Source organism: Vidua macroura, chromosome 7 (genome assembly GCF_024509145.1).
Source record: "Vidua macroura isolate BioBank_ID:100142 chromosome 7, ASM2450914v1, whole genome shotgun sequence".
In the NCBI taxonomy this organism is placed as follows: domain Eukaryota; kingdom Metazoa; phylum Chordata; class Aves; order Passeriformes; family Viduidae; genus Vidua; species Vidua macroura.
This window is the reverse complement of record NC_071577.1, coordinates 21,651,536-21,672,355: the sequence shown is the minus strand read 5'-3', so window position 1 is coordinate 21,672,355 and position 20,820 is coordinate 21,651,536. Positions and strand designations below refer to the sequence as shown.

Sequence of the window (20,820 nt, the reverse complement as noted above, 5' to 3'; positions counted from 1 at the left end):
TTCTCTCATTTTTCTGTTTCTCACAGGTTCATTGCTAAACCATGTGCCTTAGGCCTTAAAGTCCAAGCCAATGGACCACAGAAAGCTCAACCTAATGCTATCTTGGAGAAGGTTTTCACAGCTATCACAAAGGTAGTGTGTCTGACTAAAATATTTACCTTGTGAAGTGAGATGTGGCACTGTAAACTATGTCTGAACAAAGCAAAACTAACAGATAAATGCAAGTGCTGCATTTTTTCACCTCAAACCAGAAATTCAAGTATTGGGGATGTCTTTAATATGCCAGCTTGAGCAGTTGTGTATCCCTTTGTGATGTCTCCTGTAAGTTTTCATTTAAAAAAAAATTGTCACAGAAACGCTTTGTAGATGCCATATGGCCACCTACTTTTTTTTGCTTCTTATCTGTTTTTGCTTCTTATCTATTTTGTATCAATTTTTGCAAAATTGTTGGGGTTTTTAGAAAAAAAAGGGCTCATTGTAAGCCAGTAATATTGATACTGTGTTTTCCATGAAGCTACAAAACTACTGTTTCAAGGGAAAGGCCTGTCTTTCTGGTGTCCCAGCTAAAGGAGCACAACATAGAAAAATGGGAGAAACTGACTGAATAATGTTTTATTTACAGCTTGCATATCTTTCTTGTACAAGATTTTCCCCCACAGCTTACATATCTGTCTCTATATCTCTCACCATATGATATCTCAACTTAATCTGTTTGTTGTTTTGTCCATGTTTTTCAAGCATCCCAAATTTTTCTGCAGGAGCTTTCATTCCCACCTTGGCTCCAGACTGCAGCTGGGCACCAGTGTAAACTTCATAGTGTATTAAAGTCATAAAGGGCAAAACTGGGTTCAGTGTCACTGACAGTGAAATATGCTTTGGATCTGTCTTGCTTGTGTGTCCTACACTATCCAAAGAACACCATGGCACTTGCTGTGACTTTTGTCCCATTTTCAGGGATGGAATTGCATGTGCTTTGTTTCTGAAAGCTGTAGGGTACACACTCACAGAGACTCAGCTGAAGGAAAAATGGTTAGGTTTTGTTTGTTGTGACGTTGTTTGGTTGTTTGGTTTTAATATTTCCTCATATTTCCTCATAAAATCTGGTAGTCTGACACAGGGCGTGAGATACCTGTGAGTATGAAGAGCTCCAAATGGAGCTCTTGCTTTCCTGCAAGAATCTGGTAGCTGCTCTCAGAGAAACTGTCCAGTTTAGCTACCTGCCTTTTTTGAATCCTATACAGTAATTCTGTGAATTCTGTGAATTCAGCAGTTCGCACTAGTCAAACTCCTAAGAGCTACATCAAACATTTCATTTTTCTAAGGTTACAGAAATTGCTTTTCTTAACCTTCCATTGAAAAACTAGTAGATATTTTGGTTGACTAAAAAACTTTATTGAGATAGATGGCAAATACTTCAACCTTCTCTTGTCTCATCCTTTCATTCCCCTCTCTTTCCTGTGTTTTCTTGGAGGCTGATAGACAAAACTTCAGCCTAACAGAAATTTTGCTGGTTTCTGTCCAGCAACAATTAAAAATTTAAAGCTCTTTGTTGTAAGAACTCTTGTACTTCATTCAATATATGTAACTGGTTTGCAGAAATAAAGCTAAAATTCCAGAAAACAGATTGTCCATTTTTCTGTTTATTTAAAAAACTATGTGATCAGGAGAAATATATAAGTAGTACATATGCTTCACTGTACATGTAGAATTACTGTATGATTGGAGGTTCATCCTGTACTGCTCTTCAAATTAAGGACAGACTCATTTTCTTTTGCCTTATCTCTGCTCTGGTTTGCAGACACACTCATGGCATGAGACTTCTACATTTTCTGCTTTGGAGAATATTTGTGTATATTTAGTTTTACAGAAAACAATTCTGTCTCCCTGTTGTCAAGGTGATCTTTCTTTTGACGGTGCCACTTTGTTTAACGACGTCGTTTTTTAACATTATTGTGCAGAAACATGGGATTTATCTTCTATGTCAGTCAATCGTCTTCCCTAGTGCAACAGTCAACAGGGCAAAGATCCTGATGTAGGAGAGTAGAACAGGTATTAGTGTGTGGCAGGCAGTGTTTGAAAGAGCCACTGCTCCAGAAATGCATGGCATTTTATGGCTGCTAAACTTCACTTCCAAGTTTCAGGCCAGTTTCAATCCCGTTGTCTCTTTAAAGTTTTTTTATCAGTAATGGACCTGCATGTTATACTACAACATCTGTTCTAGATTAATAATTGTCATTGTAAATGTATTCTGATGGGAATCTGGTAGTAGAAATTTCTGTGAATGTATTTCTGTGTATCCATGTGTCTGACAATAGTCAATTACACTGGTTCTGAATTTAAAGTGTTAATGCAGTTGAGCTAGAAAATAATTTTTGTGCTTCTCTGTTTTGTAGCATCCAGATGAGAAGAGGCTGGAAGGCCTCTCCAAGCAGCTGGACTGGGATGTACGCAGCATTCAACGTTGGTTTCGACAAAGACGCAACCAGGAAAAGCCCAGCACCCTTAGGAAGTTCTGTGAGAGCATGTAAGGATGCATGTTCTCTTCTTGAGTCTTGTTGAGCTTGTGTTCTCATCAGTTTTCCCCTTTGTTTTTCACAGGTACTTTTGCAGACAATTAGAAAATTATACACATTGGTAGAATATAACTAATGAGAAAAATAATCCTCATTCTCTTGAAGGAGTCAGATTGTACTTTTCGGGTATTTTCAGTGGTCCAAAGCTTTCAGAAGTCATGTTGTTGTGATTGTATGCTATCAGGGCACCAGCCTGATCCTTTAAGACAAGTCATCTGGTGGTAGTGTGCTGTCCTTACAGCACTACCTTTAGCCGTACAACCTGATGGACATCTGAGATGGAGGAGTAAAGATGAAAGGCAGTTGGGTATGTTAAATAAAAAGAAGACAAAAAATAAATTGTCTAAAGATGATTGCCCTTTATTAAACAGAAGAACCTAAATGTCAGAATGCTTAAGTCCTTTCTTTGGTATTTACAGCTAAAATCCTCCTTCCTTAATGTTTAATAAATCAAGGCATGATGAGAGTATGCACAGACTTGGTCATTTGGTTGCCAGCAGCTGCTGGCCTTAGAGTTACTAATTTTTGAGATCAGTGAAGAACAAACTTTTTTTCTGCAAAGGTTGTAGTTGTTAACTTGTTGGCTGTGGAGTCTTGGGAAAAATTATTGCTTTATTAGTGTTAGAGGTAGCATGTTTGGGTGGCATGTTTTGCATCCTCTGTAACTCAGCTCAAAGACCTCACTCTCTTGCACTGGTGCACTGGTGCCAGGGCATTTGGATGACCCTACAGGTAGAAAAATTTAAGCATACCATGAAATACTGGCATGGATAGGACAGTAATGGGTGCTGAATTTGCTCCTTTGTGACATACATGATCAAAATAGGATGCAAATGACAGCTATGAATGCAGACTGGAAGGTAAGGTCAAGCTGTAGTGAAGTGCTGACAGAATATAGTGCCAGCTTTGTTTAGAGGGAACCACTGGCATTTCTCCAATATGTGTATTTAATAGTAATGATAGAACTTGCCTAAAAAGAAGCAAGATGGCATAAATAATAGGTCAATACTTGAGGTTCTATCTGTTCATGGTTTGTAAGAGGTGTAGTGGGAGCTGCCTCTCCATTTCTACGTAGTGCTGTGGGAATGTGGTGTTATCCAACCAATTGTGTGTGCCTTGCCCTGGGAGCATTTCCAGTGATGGACTGTGTGCCACCAGCTGACCTGACACATCTTGGACAAAGTTGTTGGCATGTAGTCAGGCTACCACTGGGAACCCAGGGTTACCCTTTTATCCCTTCAGTATGGGTTTTAAAGTGATGTTTAGTTAAATCTGTCCATCAGAGCACTAAGTGAGGTACTTCAGAAGGTTTTGACCAAAGAAATCCCTTGGTATGAGGTCCATAGCCTTTTCATAGCTATTGAGTTAATGGGGTGGCTTTTCAGATGTAGTGACTGTGTGTGACAGGTGCTTTGAAGCTCTGAGCTACCTCAAGTATGTGTTCCCACAACAGTCATGGGAAGGGGAGCACACAAGTCTTCAGTGATTCAGGTGCCAGTGGAGAGTTTCGACACAACAAAGTATGCCCTTATGTAATAAGCAAGAACAGAGCAAGGAAAATGACAGTGATCTCTGCCTACACCTTCATACTGCTGAGCTGCTGTTGTCCCTCCAGAGAAGACTTCAGTTTTGCTGGGAACAGCACTGACTATGGCTTGGGAAGAAAAGTGAAAGAACCCACACCAAATGTGGATCTGCTTGAAAAGAACTCCAATTCTTTTTACATGGTGATAATTCAATTTACTGCTAGACAAAGCGTTCCTTGGGCCCAGAGTGGCTTTTCCATGATGAAAGGGAAGAGGAGCTGTGCCAGAAGGGCTGTAGGCCATTTTTGACTGCTTTATCTTTCTTGCAAATGAATAGCGTGGGCACTATCTAAGGTAGAGTAGCTTTAATGTGACAAAAGCTGAGAGTGAAATTTAATGATAAGCACACTTACCTGAGATGAATGATGCCAAAGATCCAGCCCCAAACACACTATGCCAGTAAGTCATTACTAGGTTCTTATTGTCACAGATTTCTTACTTTCTCTAACCTTTCCCTTCTTTTCAATCGATTACAATTCTGGACATAAACAGAGTGCAGAGAAACCCCAAAACCTACACTGCTCACTGCTTCTTGAGGGGAGAGGGGATGTTAGGTGGTGTTTTTGTTTGTTTGTTTTTTGCGGGGTTTTTGTTGTTTTGTGGGTTTGTTTGGTTTTTTGTCTTGTTGTGTTTAGTGGTTTGTTTGTATGTTTGTTTTGGGGGATTTTGTTTTGGTTTTTTGTGTTTTTTGTTTGTGTGTTTGTTTGTTTGTTTTGTGGGGGGTATTTTTTTGTTGATTTTGTTGTTTTTTTCCCAAGTGGAATAATTCCTTTGCTGCCAGTCTTTGTCAGATATTCAGGCTATGGGCAGATGATGGTTATATGTAGAAAAAGGCAGTAATAAAATCTCCTGTTTATAGACATTATTTTATAGTAGTTTTATAGTAGTTTATAGTATCATTTTACTAGCAAGTCAGCCCTTGTATCCCAAGGATGTGGTGATTCTGGCATGAAACCTGGAGTTAAAGTCACAGTTTGTAGTCACTAGGAAAGGTATCCACCTAGTATAACTTCAGATTGCAAAGCTCAGGCACTTAGCTTACTGTCTTAGCTGCAGGGGTTAGTCTGTCCATAGCTTTTCTTTCTGTTTTGTGAACTTAGACCATTAGCACTCCTTTCTTCCACTTGAAAGATCCAAGATGCATAAAGGAGGAAAAAAAGTGGTCAACTGAGTGTGCAAAATGGACTTTTCTATTTCCATGTGTTTCTGTTGGGTTTTTATTATTCTTTTCTCTCTGTCCCTATGGCACAGCCTAACATCAAAAATATTACTTTGCTTATTGCCACACAGAATGCAAGATCCAATAATACCTTTGTTAATGTTTGATGTGTCAGAAAGCCAATGCAGTAGTGATTCCCAAACCACTTCCAGTGACTTCCCAGTTTTAGTGTGCTGTTTCTGCTCATACTACCACTGTGTAGGCATGTCTGGTTTTCTCAAAGACTTGGTAGTATAAAAAGAGAGAGCATTCTGTCCTCTCCCCTTGTTGTCCGGTGCAAAGGGAGAGAACCTGTGATGCTGTAATTTACTAGCCTGGGATTTTGGAATGTCATCAATGTCAACCAGTGACTTGTCTGTCCTACAGCTATGTACATTTAAGCAAGCTGTTTATTAGAGACATTTATATCGTTTCTAAGGAGTGTCTGGAAGAAACATATGGCCAAGAGAGATGTTTTGAGTTTATGCAACATTCTGTGTGTGAAAACATGGAAATGTGCAGACTGAAGAGCCAAAGATCTATTTTTTCCCCCCTTTATTCTCTAGAAGAAGCTAGGATACAAAATTGTCTGTAAGTAGGGTGTCTTTTAGTTTTGATGTAGGGGAGAGAAGAGCCTCTGTCTCGTATCCTAGCTAGACATTCTTTTTCCTAAGGCATTGAAATTTTGTTTATGCATGTTGCTTTGGAGGAAGATTTTGTCTATCTATGACTGTATATGTATGTGTGTGTGCACATGTATGTGTATAGATATAGAGAAATACCGATTGGAGTTTCTTTTGCTTGTTACACACATTTATGTGAAAATTCTGTGGGTGGTTTGCAACTTCTTGGGCCTACTCCTTTTCTCAACTAGCAGAGTAATTCCCTCCTACAAAGTTGTACTGGAAAAATAACAGTGCAAGGGAAAGAAATTAAGACAGCTGTGTGGTTGTTGAAATTCTGAACTGTGCTGATACACATGATAACAAAATTTGTGAAAGAATTCATCAGTCTGTGCTTTGTGTTGAGCAGTAAAGCATTAAAAAATAAATAGGCTTTTAGCTCTTGAGTGTTTAATAGCATCAGGCTCTCCTAAGCCAGCTTCTAACACACTTCTGATCTGAGCAAAAATTTGTAGTAGATAGTACTTTGCATCCATTTAATTCTGATTTGTCAACTGCTCCAGTGCTACATGGAATGAAGGACTAACCAGTGTTTCATGACCAGAAAAGTGAAGGGGGATGGGTCTGTGAAGACACACAACATGCTCTGCAGCAAGTGTGGTAGTTACTCTTCAATGGCCACAGAGCTGCACTATCTCCCTTGTTTTCCTTTGCTGTTTTCCATGGAACGGGAATTGCTGTTACTTGGGCAATCAGATATTTGGTATTGTGTTGATAAGTGGATTGTGACATGAAGGGCAAGTAGGCTCAGGTGTTGGCAGTCAGATTTGTGAGGCAGCTTGTGGATGAAGGACATGTGTTCAATGAAATGTGAAGGGAGTTGGAGTCTGTGAAATTGTTCCAGAACGGGGAAGATGTGACTTTGCTGAGTGCAAGAGGTGTTTATTATGGCTTCAGGTGGTAGGGGAGTTGAGAAAGGAGAATCTTAATTGCCAGCAAGTGGTAACTGAAGTGCAGAGCAGCAAAGATCATCTGGCAATTGTTATCTATACTAAGCATGTAAAATACTGCAGTTTTACGATAGTACTGTAAGAGTTGCATTTGGACTCTGGAGTTGATACATTCAAGGACCTGTTACTCTCTTAAAAGAATTATGTCTAGTAATATTTTGAATGAAGAGAGATGTGCGTGAATGCAAAGCCTCTTTAGAAAGCAAAAGTGAACGAGGCATTTATACTGAGACTCATGTCCGGGAAACTAGAGCTGTGCAAAAAGGCCTGGAGTCATGTTTGACTATGTAAGAACCAAGAAAGAAATCCTGATCTGTTTTACATCAGGGTGAAATGTTACTCTACAAGAGTAGCACTCAATAGCTCTGCATGTTACTGATTCATTTGTCTGCTACTCTCTAAGCCATATATGAAGTCAGTGTGGAAGAGTATCAATGGAGCCTTTTATTTTGTGTAAATGTATGTTTTTGTATGATGACATTCAGCACGGGGTCACTGATGGCCTCCCTGCTCCAAGAGAAGGAGAGTAAGACAGTACTGGTTGCCTTGAGTTACATAATACATTGTAATTTGTAGCTTGAGTCCCTGGACACACAAATAAGTCAATGGCTAGCAAGTTATCCTAATTTTAAAGTTGTGAGAACACAGTGCAGCCATGTCAGCAATTTTAATTATTCTCTAACACATGTTCTCTGATAAATCTATATTAAACATCTTCCATGTACCTCCTCTCCATCACACAGCTTGCCCGGCACTCACACTTCCAAAGGCAGACTCTGGGCAATCAAGCCGAGCTGCTACAGCGTGGTTTGCTGTGGATTTATACATTCAGCTTTGCCTCTTGGAACATCTGTATTAGGCATACTTGCACAGGCTGGCTCAAGCTGTAGTTCAGCAGCACAGGCTACCATTGTAGGTCCAATAAGCAGTAAAGGCCTCCTCCCTAAGCTCTGCATCCTTGCCCTCTGATTTGCCCTGCCAGACAGCTGGCTGTACTGCTGTTTTGTAGGGTGAGCCACCATTCTCTCTGGGATTAAAGGTTACCCTGCATGCAAACACAGAGTCCACATCACTCAGATTTTCCTCTTGAGGGTAATGAGCTTGCTGGAGTTCTGTTTCTTGTGCTTGTGGAGAGTGTGTGTGCAGTCAAGTAACAGAAGGTAAACCAGGGAAGCATGGGCAGTACTTGCGTCCATGGTGAAAGCTCAGGTTTTGATGTGATGGAGGAGAGAAGCAGGGGAAGCAGCTTCAGCCACCTGGCCCCTCCTGATGTGAGAGGGTGGGAGGACAAAGTGTGGTGGAGCAGGGCATGTTGTGCCATGTGGACCTCTGAGTGGATCTCTTCCTTCTGCCAGCTCTAATACAAGGGCTTAGAGTAACACAGGCTGAGTGAATGAATACTTTTCTACTAAGAGCGGCACCTGTGGCTCTGTTTATACCCTTTATCTCATTCTTCCTATCATTTTTTAATTTGGAACAGTAAAATACTGGATCTGGGTCTGCTCTTGTTGCCCTCCTATCCTGCTACATTAAAGAGCTGAATCATCTGGAGAAGAGCAAGATGGAAGTAGACTTCTTGCAACTCCATAGTATGCTGCTCAAAAGGCTCCAGTTAGCTCAGGGCTCATATGGAACAGACCCCAGCATTGGGCAAGGTTGGCAGTTTCACTCATGATTCCTCTCCTAACTGTGTCTGCCGTACCCACAGATGAATCTCGTCTGTGATCACCATTCTGTCTTTTTAAGCTGGGCCTCAGGACTTCTCACTGCCTGAACATGGTATTAGGCGGAAATTACAACACTGTTTAAATGTCAGGAGTTGCCAGCTCTCTTTCCCTGCTATTCTGTTGGAGCAGACAGGCAAAGATGTCCATGCCATGTCCTCATAATATGCTCACTGTGTTTTAAGACTTTAGTGCTTTAAGCACTTATTATTTTGCATCTTACGAAATTCCCTCTTCCCTCAAATTGAATTACTTAAAACTCTGAATTCCCTGCCCTTACTGCCTTCTGTGACATAGTTTTTAACACAATTAATAAATTTAAATTAACTCTTGTGCTCATCCTGCAAAGACACCATCACTTAACATTATCATTGTACATTAAGCAAGGTTATAATTAACTAGGTTTCCATTCTCTTGGGGGTTGTATGGGCTCACCATTATCTTATATTATGGAAATTAAATAATTCCTCCCTAAGTTCTAGTTAATGTTAACACAAATCCAAAATTACAGTCACAATATAACAATTGAAGATAACTAAAGGAAAACTGAAAAGACTGCAGTAGCTACTGCTTTCTTGTGTTCTGTGCACCTTCAAATGTCTAGTTCTTCATTGTGGCAGAGACAAGCTGCCACCTTCAGTCAGCCTCAGCTTTAAATGAATCTGGCAAACACTGGAGACACTTGAGCCACTGGAGTGGCTTGAAACACTGAAGAGTTAAGTGGCAGTAAGATGTTATTTTATACACAGCAGTTAATTAATTTTATTTTATACACTGCAAATCCTTACATCTCTCTTCTCACTTGTATTTATGTTGTTACACAGTTTTGTTTCATATCTGATTGCCTTTCTTTTTGTAGATACATGGACTACGCCTCTTCACAGAGGCACAGAGTTTAGAGCAAAATTAGCTTTCGCATTGTTTACCAATTTTCACTTATGTTAGTTAGGCATATAACTACACTGTTTTCTATGTTAGTAAGTTGCCTGCCAATGGAGGAGGCTTGCAGTGGCCTGTAGCTGAATTTATGTAGTGGTAGGTGGTCTCTGTGAGAACATGTACATGATGCTGATGGAGATGAGAAACTTGCTAGTTCATCTAATGCTTTTTGGGATAATGCTGTGGTAGGTAATGTAGCTACAGGCATATGGTAACCTTGTGTTTGATACAGTTTCTGTCTTCTTCTTTGGTGTCTCAGCATAGACCTGCTGTGACAGCACACAGAGCCCAGGCTGCAGTGGGGACCTTTCTGATAACTTCATCTCTGTGCTCCTGTTTTGCATTATATGTAAATCCATGAACTCATTACATTTTACTGCTACTATCAGTGTGGCAGGCTCTTCTGCTTGTATTGACTGGTGACCAGGATTTTCTCATACAGGCATGTTTATTTTTCACTTCCCTGAAGTTCAATAAACTAGCAGATTTAAAAAAGGATATGTGAGATTTAAATGCTTCACTAATTTTTTTTCAGAGGATTCAAGTAGTGCATCAGCTCATGTAGTCCCTGTTACTGGCAGGGTAAATCTTCTAAGATCAGGCCCTGAAACAGCCTGAAGTTGTGACTATCAGACAGGAAATATTCAGTATAAGGTGCTGCAGAAAGTGTGCTTTGAAATTCTTAATGCTATCCCTTATGGTTAGTTATTTAAATACTTTAAGACTAATGAATATAGTTTAGTTAGCTGGTGCTTCCTGGTAAATTTGGGTTTCTGTCTTCTTTAGTTTCTTTGCTGCTGCTCTGATAAAAGCACTTTTGCAAGAAAAAATAATACAAAAATTTCCTGTCCCTGTTTCTTTGTACAGTACTTGGAATACTGAGGGAAAATAAAAATGAAAAATGGACCAAAAAAAGCCTTCACTGTAATGAGCAACTTGTAGAGGTTTTTCTGGAGTTTTCAGTGATCCAACAAGCAATGAATGGGAGACATGGAAAGGGAAGGAACATCAATGACAAAGTAAATATACTTCTTCAGATATAAAAGGGAAAACAAAATTGACAAGATGAGGTTTGAATATGCTGCTAAAAGCATTGCTTATCCTCCAATCTTAGCTATGATAGCCCTGCAACTCTCACTTGGAAGTTGGGGAGGATTATCTTCTGAAATGGAAGTACAGAATGTGAAGACAAAGCAGGCCCTCCCCGGCAGACTGATCTCTACCTGTGTGATCAGAGGCTGTGTGGTTGCTGTGCACAACCTTGGCATGTGCTGCATGGATCAAAGCACAGCCGGCAGCTTCCTCGGGGAAATGGGGAAAGAGCACTGACACCTAGCCTGCCTCCACAAAGATCATACTCCTAAGGGTTCAGCATCTGCTTTAGCAGGCTAAAACCACTCTGGGGCACACTTAATGCTATAGGAAAGTAACATTCACCATGGCAACAAAAGAAAACAGATAATGCATGTTGGTCTAAGAAGGTGGTTACCTGACACAAAGGTGTATCAGTTGCATAATCATTGAACAGAAACTATGTAACCTAGAATGAGTTACCAAAACACCTTTTGCATTATACATATTTTCTGGCCTAATTATATAAACACACTTTATTATTTATAAAACAGCATCACTTCAAAATTTAGTACTGTATTTCCTTTCCTCTTTTCTGCACTACTAAATTTTGCTCTTAAGACTTTCAGAGCTGCATTTTGAGCATACAGATTTAGGACAGGACTGGTCTCAAGTGGCACTGTAATACTAAATATTAAATAACTGATTCAAACTGCAACCAAGAGGAAAATCAGATGACAGTCAAGTCTTAATCCAGAAGATTGAAGAGGAGAGCAATACAGTCTTCTCAATTTATCATACCTACTATTTTGCACATCTTAGTGAGTTGTGCATAGATGCCTTCTTCCTCATATAACATCTATATAACATATAACCACAGTGTGGGAATTATTTACCATTTGCATGGTCCAGACTGACTCAACAGCAATACCATGCCAAGAAGATTTTATTCATTCATTTATTTACCTATTATTTTTAATTAACATTTTGTATATCTGCTTGCATCTGTCAAGCTTTGTGGAAATGCAGCAAATTATCATTACAGAAATCTGGGGAGGCAGGAAATTGGAACAGTGGAGCTACTTCCATCAACCATACAGTCATACTTGCAGCTTTGTATGAAACTAGGTATTTATATATATATTGAAGATATATACCTAAGATATTTTTATATATATTGAAGATAAGTAAAGATTTTGTGGAGTCTACTGTTTGACCTCCTATTTATTGGATGGATTAAGCATTATTTTTCAGTGCTCTGTCTTGTATTTTTACGTTATTTGTTGCCTTAAAAATAGTATCTTAAGGGAAATTTTTTGTTGGTTTAGGGGAGAAGGATTACTGTTTGTTGTGTTTAGTTTTGGTTTTAACTTAAAGTTAATATATAATAGGTATAATAGGAGTATAATAGGTAGGTAGACAATGTCAGAAATATTAAGAAGTTGATCCAAAAGTTCAGAGTCCATTATTTTTTCAGGATCATCCTCTAAATATTTGTCTTTTGAGGTAATCATCTAGAAGGAATGTATACCTCTGGCTATGTCAGAAGCAACATTAATTGGATTAAGTCTTCTTGAGTGAATCAGAAAGTTGAAGGCTGTCATACTGTAGTTGGGGGAGCAGAAAAATGCAATTTGAGGATAAAACAGACTGCTTTGAGTCACAGTGAGCATGTGTAGAACTTAGTGATGCTTCCCATTTAAAAGAAATAAACATTGAATTTTTAGCATATGAACTGTTTAAACTCAGCCTCAGAAGTGCTCCTTTGAGCACTCTCACAGTGAATATACATTTCCTTTCACAGCCACAGAAAACCATTGCAGCAAAAAGTAGTTTTCAGTCCCAACTAATGATTCTGTAGCCCAGCTACATGTTTGTGCAGTCCATTCAGATTGTGGGGATTAAAATGGAGAACAAGCTATGTAATGGTACTTCAAGCCTTCTCATCTCCAGAACCAAGACCTGCAACTGTGAAGTTTGCATGAAGCTCAGTTTGACTTTCAGTCCAAAGCCTGAGCTCAGAGGTCTGTCAGCCACTGCCAGAGGGTGAGCAGTGGATGATGGAGAACAGCAAATCTTATATTTTACTGGAATCTTTCATTTACACATGGAAGTGTATTTCCATGGAAAAACTTCAGGCATCTGCAGTTTCTCTGAAAATAGTTTTCCAAGCCAGAGAGCCAGTTTCTTCAACTGCAGGCAATATGGTGAGTCTATGACTAGTTGTTAAATAACGATGAGGTTTTTTTAATGTTAACTGTTTTGAAGTGTGGCATTCTTAAATTGCTGTTTATGACCCTGTCTTTAGCAAATCAATGGCAAAGACATCTCTGTAAATAACAGCTACAATTCTGCAAGCATAATGGCTTTTATGTTTTTAGCATTCTGCATTTACTATGTTTGATGTTTTGTTGTCAGCAGTTGGATAGCTTTGGATCTTTGCACACCTGAGCAGTAGACAGTAGTTTGGCATCAGAGCCAATAAGCACTGTGCACTGCGAGGTATGTGCTGCAAAGTTCTGCAGGAGTGCCGGTGTTCACAGCCTGGCCACTCAGTCTTCCTGCAAAAGAAGTGGAAAAAAGGGGAAAAACTGCAGGAGCAGAGAGGCCTTGTGCCCTCTCCACCTTTGCCTTGACCATTTTCTGTAGGGAGGCACCCATACTGAGCTCACTCAGCTGGACAGCAGGTCCGTGGGGAAGATGTCAGATATTCCTGACAGGGCATGAACCCCATGTGGTGAGCTCTGCAAAAAGTATGGAGTAGGGGGGTGCTTTGCTTGACCACTGCTTGATCTTTTTTTTTTTTTTTTTTTTTTTGTTAGCCGAAATTTAATTTCATATTTTAGTGCAAAAATTCAGAGGAAAATTTGAAGGACAAAATTTCATCGATGTGTGATGAAGGGAACCTGACAAGACATATGCATGAAACCAGTGAAGTACTTGCTCAAGTGGACACTTTAAATATATTTTGCTGAATTGAGCATACCATGGGGTATATCAAATTAGTTAGTGGAGGCTCTCCAACTTTTCCATCTTCTTAGATGATGTTCTGTGTCATGCTGAAGCATCTTTAAGATTTCATTAGCAGCTCAAAGTTAAAGGGGTTGAGATTGTGCTGTGGACTGAGAATACATTCAAATGTAGAACAAGAGCAGTCAGATCTGCTGCTGCACCTTTGAGGGACTCTACAGCATTCTTTTTAAGATTACATTAGAAAAGAATTTATTTTTCTGTTATGGCAGAGTCACTTTTTAGCTTGACTTTTTTGCTGCAGTGTGTCACATTCATGTTTGAAGCACTGGCCTGGTAAGCAAAAGCACAACCTGAAGAATTTGCTAGAAGGTCCATAAGTCCATTTGATCTCCCTTACTCAGAGTTTGAGCAGACCAGACGCAAGCCTGGTTCAGTTTGGAAGTCTTTTAGTAGAGGACTAAAGTGAACCTCATAAACCTTATTGTGAGCAGACAGATCAGGTCTTTCAGAGCTCTTGTGCCTTGAGTGCTTTCATCTAGGTTTGCTGGATTTAAGCTAACCTCAGTCTATAAAGCAGCACACTTTGTTTGTATATGGGTAATTCAAATTTTGTCTCTATACAACTGACCAAAGGAATGTTTGAAGTCTGGGAGACAGAGTAAATTCTCACAAAACAGAGAAGCTTCAGTTGTTTTCATCTTTCAGGTAAGCGTGAATTGATGTGGCAATTGCCCACGATGGAGTGCTTCACCTTGTGGCCTCCTTTGTATGTCTTTAATAGGGCAGAGATTATTGCTGGGGGAAAAGGGGAACAAGAGATATTTTAGTATACATCTTGCCTTGCTTTTCCTAGTCTCTTGGGCTCTGCTACCGGTGCTTTAGAAGAAGTTGCTTTCCCTGTTGAAGGCAACCAAACAACAACAGTATCCAGTGACATGCAGACACTCAGCATGAGCTGCTGATGCTTAAGGAGGACCTTAAGCAGGATATTAGAAAGGGTACTAGGAGGTTTTATACCACTGGCTAAGTATCTTCCCTTTCCTGGGTTCTGTAACTATTCAGACTGTGCTTAGGCCAGGGGCACTTTCCAGCGTTAGATTTGGGACTGTTACCTAGGTCAAATTCAAGACAGCATTTCATCAGCTACCACTTTGTGAATTCAGTTGGAATAAAACTCAATAACCTCACACTTAAGAAAGGTGTCCTTCTCTTTTATGATGTCCTGTGCAGACAGAAAGAACATTTTGCCCAAGTTCCCAAAATGCGAAGACGTTTTGGACACTGGGCTATACTGTGGATAGGTGTGATTACTGCTCATAACTTTTTCCCTTTATTTGCATTTCCTCATCAGTGGGCTTCAGTGAGATCCAAATAGAGGCATAAAGAAGTATGTACTGTAGATTGAAATCCATCATTCATATTAGAGTACTTGTTACAAGGAATTGATTTGAGAGTTCACCTTTGGAGGAATCTTGCTTGGAGATATCTGCACTGTATGAAAGGTATTTCTCACATACATTCTGTCCTTGTCTGTATGATTTTGAGTAAATAATGCAGCTTCATAACCTAGTTCCTGTACCTTTTCTCCCTATCTTTAATCCCAAATTACTGAGTATGCATTCATCTATTTTACCTTGGTTTATGGATGTTTTACTGTTAAGTGCAGCAATAAACCATCTACAGGTACTGGTAAAACAATGTGGGAAGCTCCTCGGACTTTCTTGTATGGGATTGAGATACCATCTGGAGTATTGAGCTGGGAGAATTGCCCTTTAAAGTCTGCAGAAAAAGCAGCTAGCTGCCAGCTACACAGCAATGAAAGTCCTTTGTTGATCTGCTACCACCAGAGTTAGCTGGTTAATGGTGATAATAAACATGCCAGGGGCCAATTCCAACTTTGCTTTGTTTCAAATTTTTGTTTATTGGAATTTGACCAAGCCCGAAGTTTGTAGAACAGCTTTTGTGTTTGTTGTTCAGCAGGAATGAGCTTTTTTTTTCTATCAATATTTTTATTTTCTTTAAGAAGTTAGTACTTTGACCAACTTGGTCTATCATTCAATTCTTAGCCTTGTTTCATCTTCTGGTGCTAAATCCAAGTCCACTTGTTTGGCACATTTGGGAAGAAGACCATATCATATCCTGGTGTGCATCTATCACCTTTGTAGCAGCTGAACAGTCTAAGCAAGTTGACTGTTTTCAGCAGGCCCAAATAATACCCAGTGGCTCTTGGCTCTGAGGGTTTTCTGGAGCTCCAGAAGCTCTCCTCCAGAGCAATCCATGGCTTTAGCACAAATTTATAGCAGTGTCAGTGCTTTGGGAGGTGGGTGGAGAGTTAGATGGGGATATCAGTGTTTCTTAATTTGCCTGATTTGGGAGAGGGTCTTTTTATTTTTTGAGGGGTGGTAGCTGCAGGACATTCTACAATCAGAGTTTTCCAAATGTCCATGCAGACTGGAAAATCCCTGATACCCGCCAGATAAAACTCAGCTATTAATGTATTTCAGATACATCCAACTGCCTTTGAACTCCTCTGTGGAATATTGCATCTCCCAACAGCAAGCTAGAAAAGCCCTTAAGCATGTTATGAATTTTGCTTGGAGAAATGTGAAAGGTGATAAAACTCTTTGCAAGGAATTGATCATAGCAGCTCACACTTAGGAGTGAAAGAAGGGCATGGAAAGTGCTCATCAGTGAATTGGTTAGACAGGGTTTTCCTCCTAATATTTTCAGTGACAGCCTTAAAACTTTCACTAGATGATATATGTAACCATGAAATTGAATGGCAAGTTTACTGGCTGTAGGACTGGCCTAACGAGAAACTTTCCACCCAAATAAATCCTTCCTTCATAATACTATCCTTGCTATTTCTTTCATGTGCATAATCTGAAGGTTTCTGCCAGCACAACTAACATTTTGCCTCCAAGTACTCTATTTTCACATTATCTTGAAAATGCCAGCATGAAAACAGTGTGCCATGTTACTACAGTGATCAAACCCTTGAAGGGTTTGCTATTTCTCTCATATCAGTTTAATAAATTAATTTCTTCCATGCTATGGAGACTACAGTGTAAAACAGAGTTTCTGTTCAACTGAAGTATCACACTTTAAATCTCATTGATGTTCTTACACTCTCCTCAAATTGTCAGAGGGTTATATATGTATGACACAACTGTCTTTCTAAATACTTGTAAAAGTAGCTTTGAAGAGAAAGGTTTGGATTAACCTTTAACATCGGAACATTTTCAGTTTTGTAACCATTCCAGTCATGTTTGAAAGCACTCCAGTGCCAATTAACTGGAAGCTAATAGTTTTGCCAGTGGAGAGAAAGTTGTAAGTGCTGTAAAATATGTCATTGAAGATGATTCACATTGCAGCATTTCTTCACACTAAGGCAGCTAAATCTCATCCTGCTATAAACATTATGATTATTACTTCTCTGGTGTTTACCTTAAGCATGTGTGTGTAGTCAGTCCAACCCTGGGGAAAAAAAAAAGCCCCAAGGAATGCCTCTAAGAATTTATACTGCACAAGGTTATGGTTTTATTTCCTTAGACCTCCAGTAGCTCTTTCATAAGTGAATAATGGGTCCAAAAGATAGGAAGTTACTGTGTCTGTTTTCTTTTCTTGAAGACTAGAGAAAGACAGAGGAGAGGATGATTTTGTATTAAATCTCCTGGTAGTTTTTCTTACTTTCCATGGCATCCTGTTCTTAACTTCTAGTTTGCCTCTATCTGAAAAGAAAAACCAGAAGCTCAGCAATTATTCTGAGTGCATTTGGGAAAATGTAGATCATTTTCATCAAGGGATGCATGGGAAGTGGATGTAAATTATGGATATATATCTGTATCTGCATATCTATCTGACTCAAATGCACTGCCTAAAACCAAATGTGAAGTGCTGGAATCTGCCAAGTGAATTTCCAGCTCATTGTGAATGACACTTTTCATTACTGAAGAGTCTGTTTGACATGCAGTACTCCCAAGTCACCTGTTGAAGTCTTAATAAAATTTCTTATTATCTTTTTCCTGGTGTCTAATAAGAGATGAACTTTCCTGCAACAGATGGGTAAATTGTCCTCTCTCCTCCAATGTCCTGCTTGTTTTTATTAAACTTTTAAAAACTTAATATCCTTGAAAATGTGTGAGGATTTTTTCCCCCTGTTTAGATAAAATTAGCAAGTACTTTCAGAGAGCTAATGAGAGGCCAGGAAAAGCAGGCAAATGAGCACAATGCTTGATAACAAAAGTTGTAGAAAATCAGACCATATTTTTGCTTCAACTTCTGTTAGTGTAACCAGGGTGTGGTGGTTTGGTGGTGAAATAAGAAATCATGTGTTGAACTGTAAAATATGTAAACCTGGTATCCTGGAGTTAATCTCTTGTACCTTTTTACAGGTGGAGATTTACATTTTACCTTTATATATTTACCTATGGAGTACGGTTCCTGAAAAAGGTAGGCACTTATATTATTATGCTTCCATAACATTTCACAGACTTGAAGTCTTGTGCAGGTATAATATAAAGCACAGCACAGGCATAAAGTCTATGTTCATGAGGAGTGAAAATGAAAATTTCATTTACATTCATAAAATGCTTTGCTACTAGCATTGGTAAGGAATAGAAGTTCTTATCAATATTTAATGGGGTTTTAAAAGAAAAATGGTGTAGCAACATGCCTAGTTCACTTGATTACTTTTCATTATAGGTATTAAACTAGCAGTAAGGCTTACCAAAGTATTAATCTCAATTTCACCATTGTCCTTGCTTAAATGCCTCTGACAGTGGTTACTTTTTACTAGCAAACAAAATGCATTAGTGTTTTAGAAAAGAATACCTTTTTTGCCTATTCTTTGTCTAATGTACTGTGGAAGGAGGTTTCTGTGGAGTTTCCCATCAGTGGTGTGTTTCACCTGATTTAAAAAGAGAAGGGTATTGAAAGCTTCTAAGCACTCTGACGTAGGTCTGTTAACCCTGCAATAGAGAGTAATACGGATTTGTGGTGCAAAGTGTTTTTACAGTGTGACTTGTTCTCAGAGCTTCTGTGCAAGTTGGGCCATATTTCTGTAATTCTAGGAGGTGAAATTAGGGGAATGGTGCACTCAGTGTGTTCACATAATCTTTGTTTTGGTCAAAAATTTGACACAAGAAAATGTATCCTGAATGTCTCTGGTGCTTTGTAAGTAAGAGGTTTACTAATCTTTTTTTGTGTCTGTAGTTCTTGAGGCTGTCTCAGGTGCAAGGCAACTTGGTGTGAGCAGGAATGGTGGCGTGCCTGTGCAGGGAGGGCACATCAGAGCTGTTCTCAGCTATTTAGCAGCAGTCAGCCCCAGGGGAAGCATGGGCCAGAGCAGCATGCAGTTCCATTCTCCCTCTGTCTCCTTGAACACTTACATTTTATGTGTACTTCATCCATTAACATGCTGTATGGTCGCCTGATCCCATAGCACTGTGTGTTTCAGAACATGCCCTGCAGTGTGATGGCTAATGCGCTGAGGGGATGAAACAGATCATCATAATCAGGATTCGAACTCACCTGTGTCATTTCTGATACTTTATAAGAAGAAGGAATCAGTGTAATTGTAGGTTAAGAGTTCAAGTTGTCCACCTTCTACCTCAAATACTGTTTTCAAGAGCAGATCTGGTAATGAGTGTTCTGTGTGAGGAAATGGACCAAGGTACCAATTTTGAAAGAGAAAATTAAACTTTCTTTGTTGCTAGCTGCCAGCTCCAGTCTTCACTGTTTTCTAGATCAGGTTTCAATTATTAGTGACTGCAGAGTGGGTGGGTGGGCCACAGAATCATTTACTGTGAAGCATTCACCTTTCCATCTAATCCTTATTACCCCAGTCTTGGTAAAATGGCAAATGCTAGATGTGACCATCGCCGTCTTAGTTTTCAGACTTCTGAATGAGATGTTTTAGCACTGAAGGACTGAAGCCAGCATTCACTACAGCATTCTTTGTGTCTTTATAAATCACTAATATTTGAAGCATAAAAGGTAAGTAACCAATTATATTTCCACTTTGATCATGTGTATGCAAATTCTTTCCTTTCTGAATGAAACCGAGATTTTTCAGCTCTATCATTTGTTTCATTTGCATGTCTGCTTCTTTGCAGAATACCACACCAGTAGTGATGTCAACAAGACCTTAAGTTTCAGTGGCATTAAACTGACTGCTTTGCTTATCATTAACATAGGAATGAGATAATGTTTTTGTTTTCCTCAGTAATATTTGTAGTTAAATAAATGATGCCTTTGCTCATTAAGAGTTAATGGTCTGACTGTGCTTCAATTAAATGGAAAAAATATCATTATCTTTGGTGATAAAGAAACAGAGCAAAGAGTTCAGGATTGGCTTGTTTCTTGCTTGCTCATCCTTGGTGCTAAGCAGTGCCTGTATAATGCTGTAAAATGAAAAATATTTACAAGCATATGGAAGCAAAGCTTCCAGGTGACATATATAGACTTTTCACATTTAATTTCCTTCCTTTACTTGCCCATGTGAATTACAATCTCACAGAAGAGGATGAATTTTCTGCAAGTCTTCTGAAGTCTATACTGAGACTTGTAAACCTGAACTTGCATGTAGGTATTGTACTGGGAAAAGAATCATCTGCCTGGATAAACAAATCTTGCGTTTTTTCAAACTTAATGTTGAAGTAAGGCAGATGATACGAGCATGCTGTGGCTATATTTAAAAGTACTGGGTGCAACAAGCTTCTAGATGTATGCAGCTGATTGAGTGTCCTTCCTAATGAGTCATCCCCTATGGAAGAACTGAGAACTGTCTCCTGAGAACTGTCTGGTGGGTAGTTAAAATTTCTAGTGGTACATCTAGCTTGCAAAAGAACAGAGAAGGCCATGTTGAAGTGTAAATTTGACTCCAAAAGCTTACTCAAGGGACATAAATGTATGGAAGGCAAATAGAAAATAGCAGGGTAGTATGAAGGAAAAAAACCCAACAGGTAGAGCTCCAGTTCTTCTGTTAGGAAAGTTCCTCTTTCTTGAAACTATAGGATGTTTCAAATGAAGAAATTGAAGTGCTTATTATCCTCATATGTGCCCTAACCACTGAGCTAGCAAGCTTCTGTGTGACAGCAGGAGATGTTCTGTTAGTGGCCCA

The 20,820-nt window shown here is 39.3% G+C and overlaps 1 protein-coding gene across 1 annotated transcript in view; it reads left to right on the top strand.

Annotated features, from left to right (window-relative positions):
* The window catches only part of CERS6 (ceramide synthase 6), a 99,037-nt gene that overhangs the window by 34,622 nt on the left and 43,595 nt on the right, over positions 1-20,820 (top strand). The window contains exons 2-4 of the mRNA XM_053982802.1: positions 27-132; positions 2,394-2,524; positions 18,092-18,149. Of these exons, the coding sequence (XP_053838777.1) occupies positions 27-132; positions 2,394-2,524; positions 18,092-18,149 (295 nt within the window). The remainder of the gene's footprint in view (positions 1-26; positions 133-2,393; positions 2,525-18,091; positions 18,150-20,820) is intronic.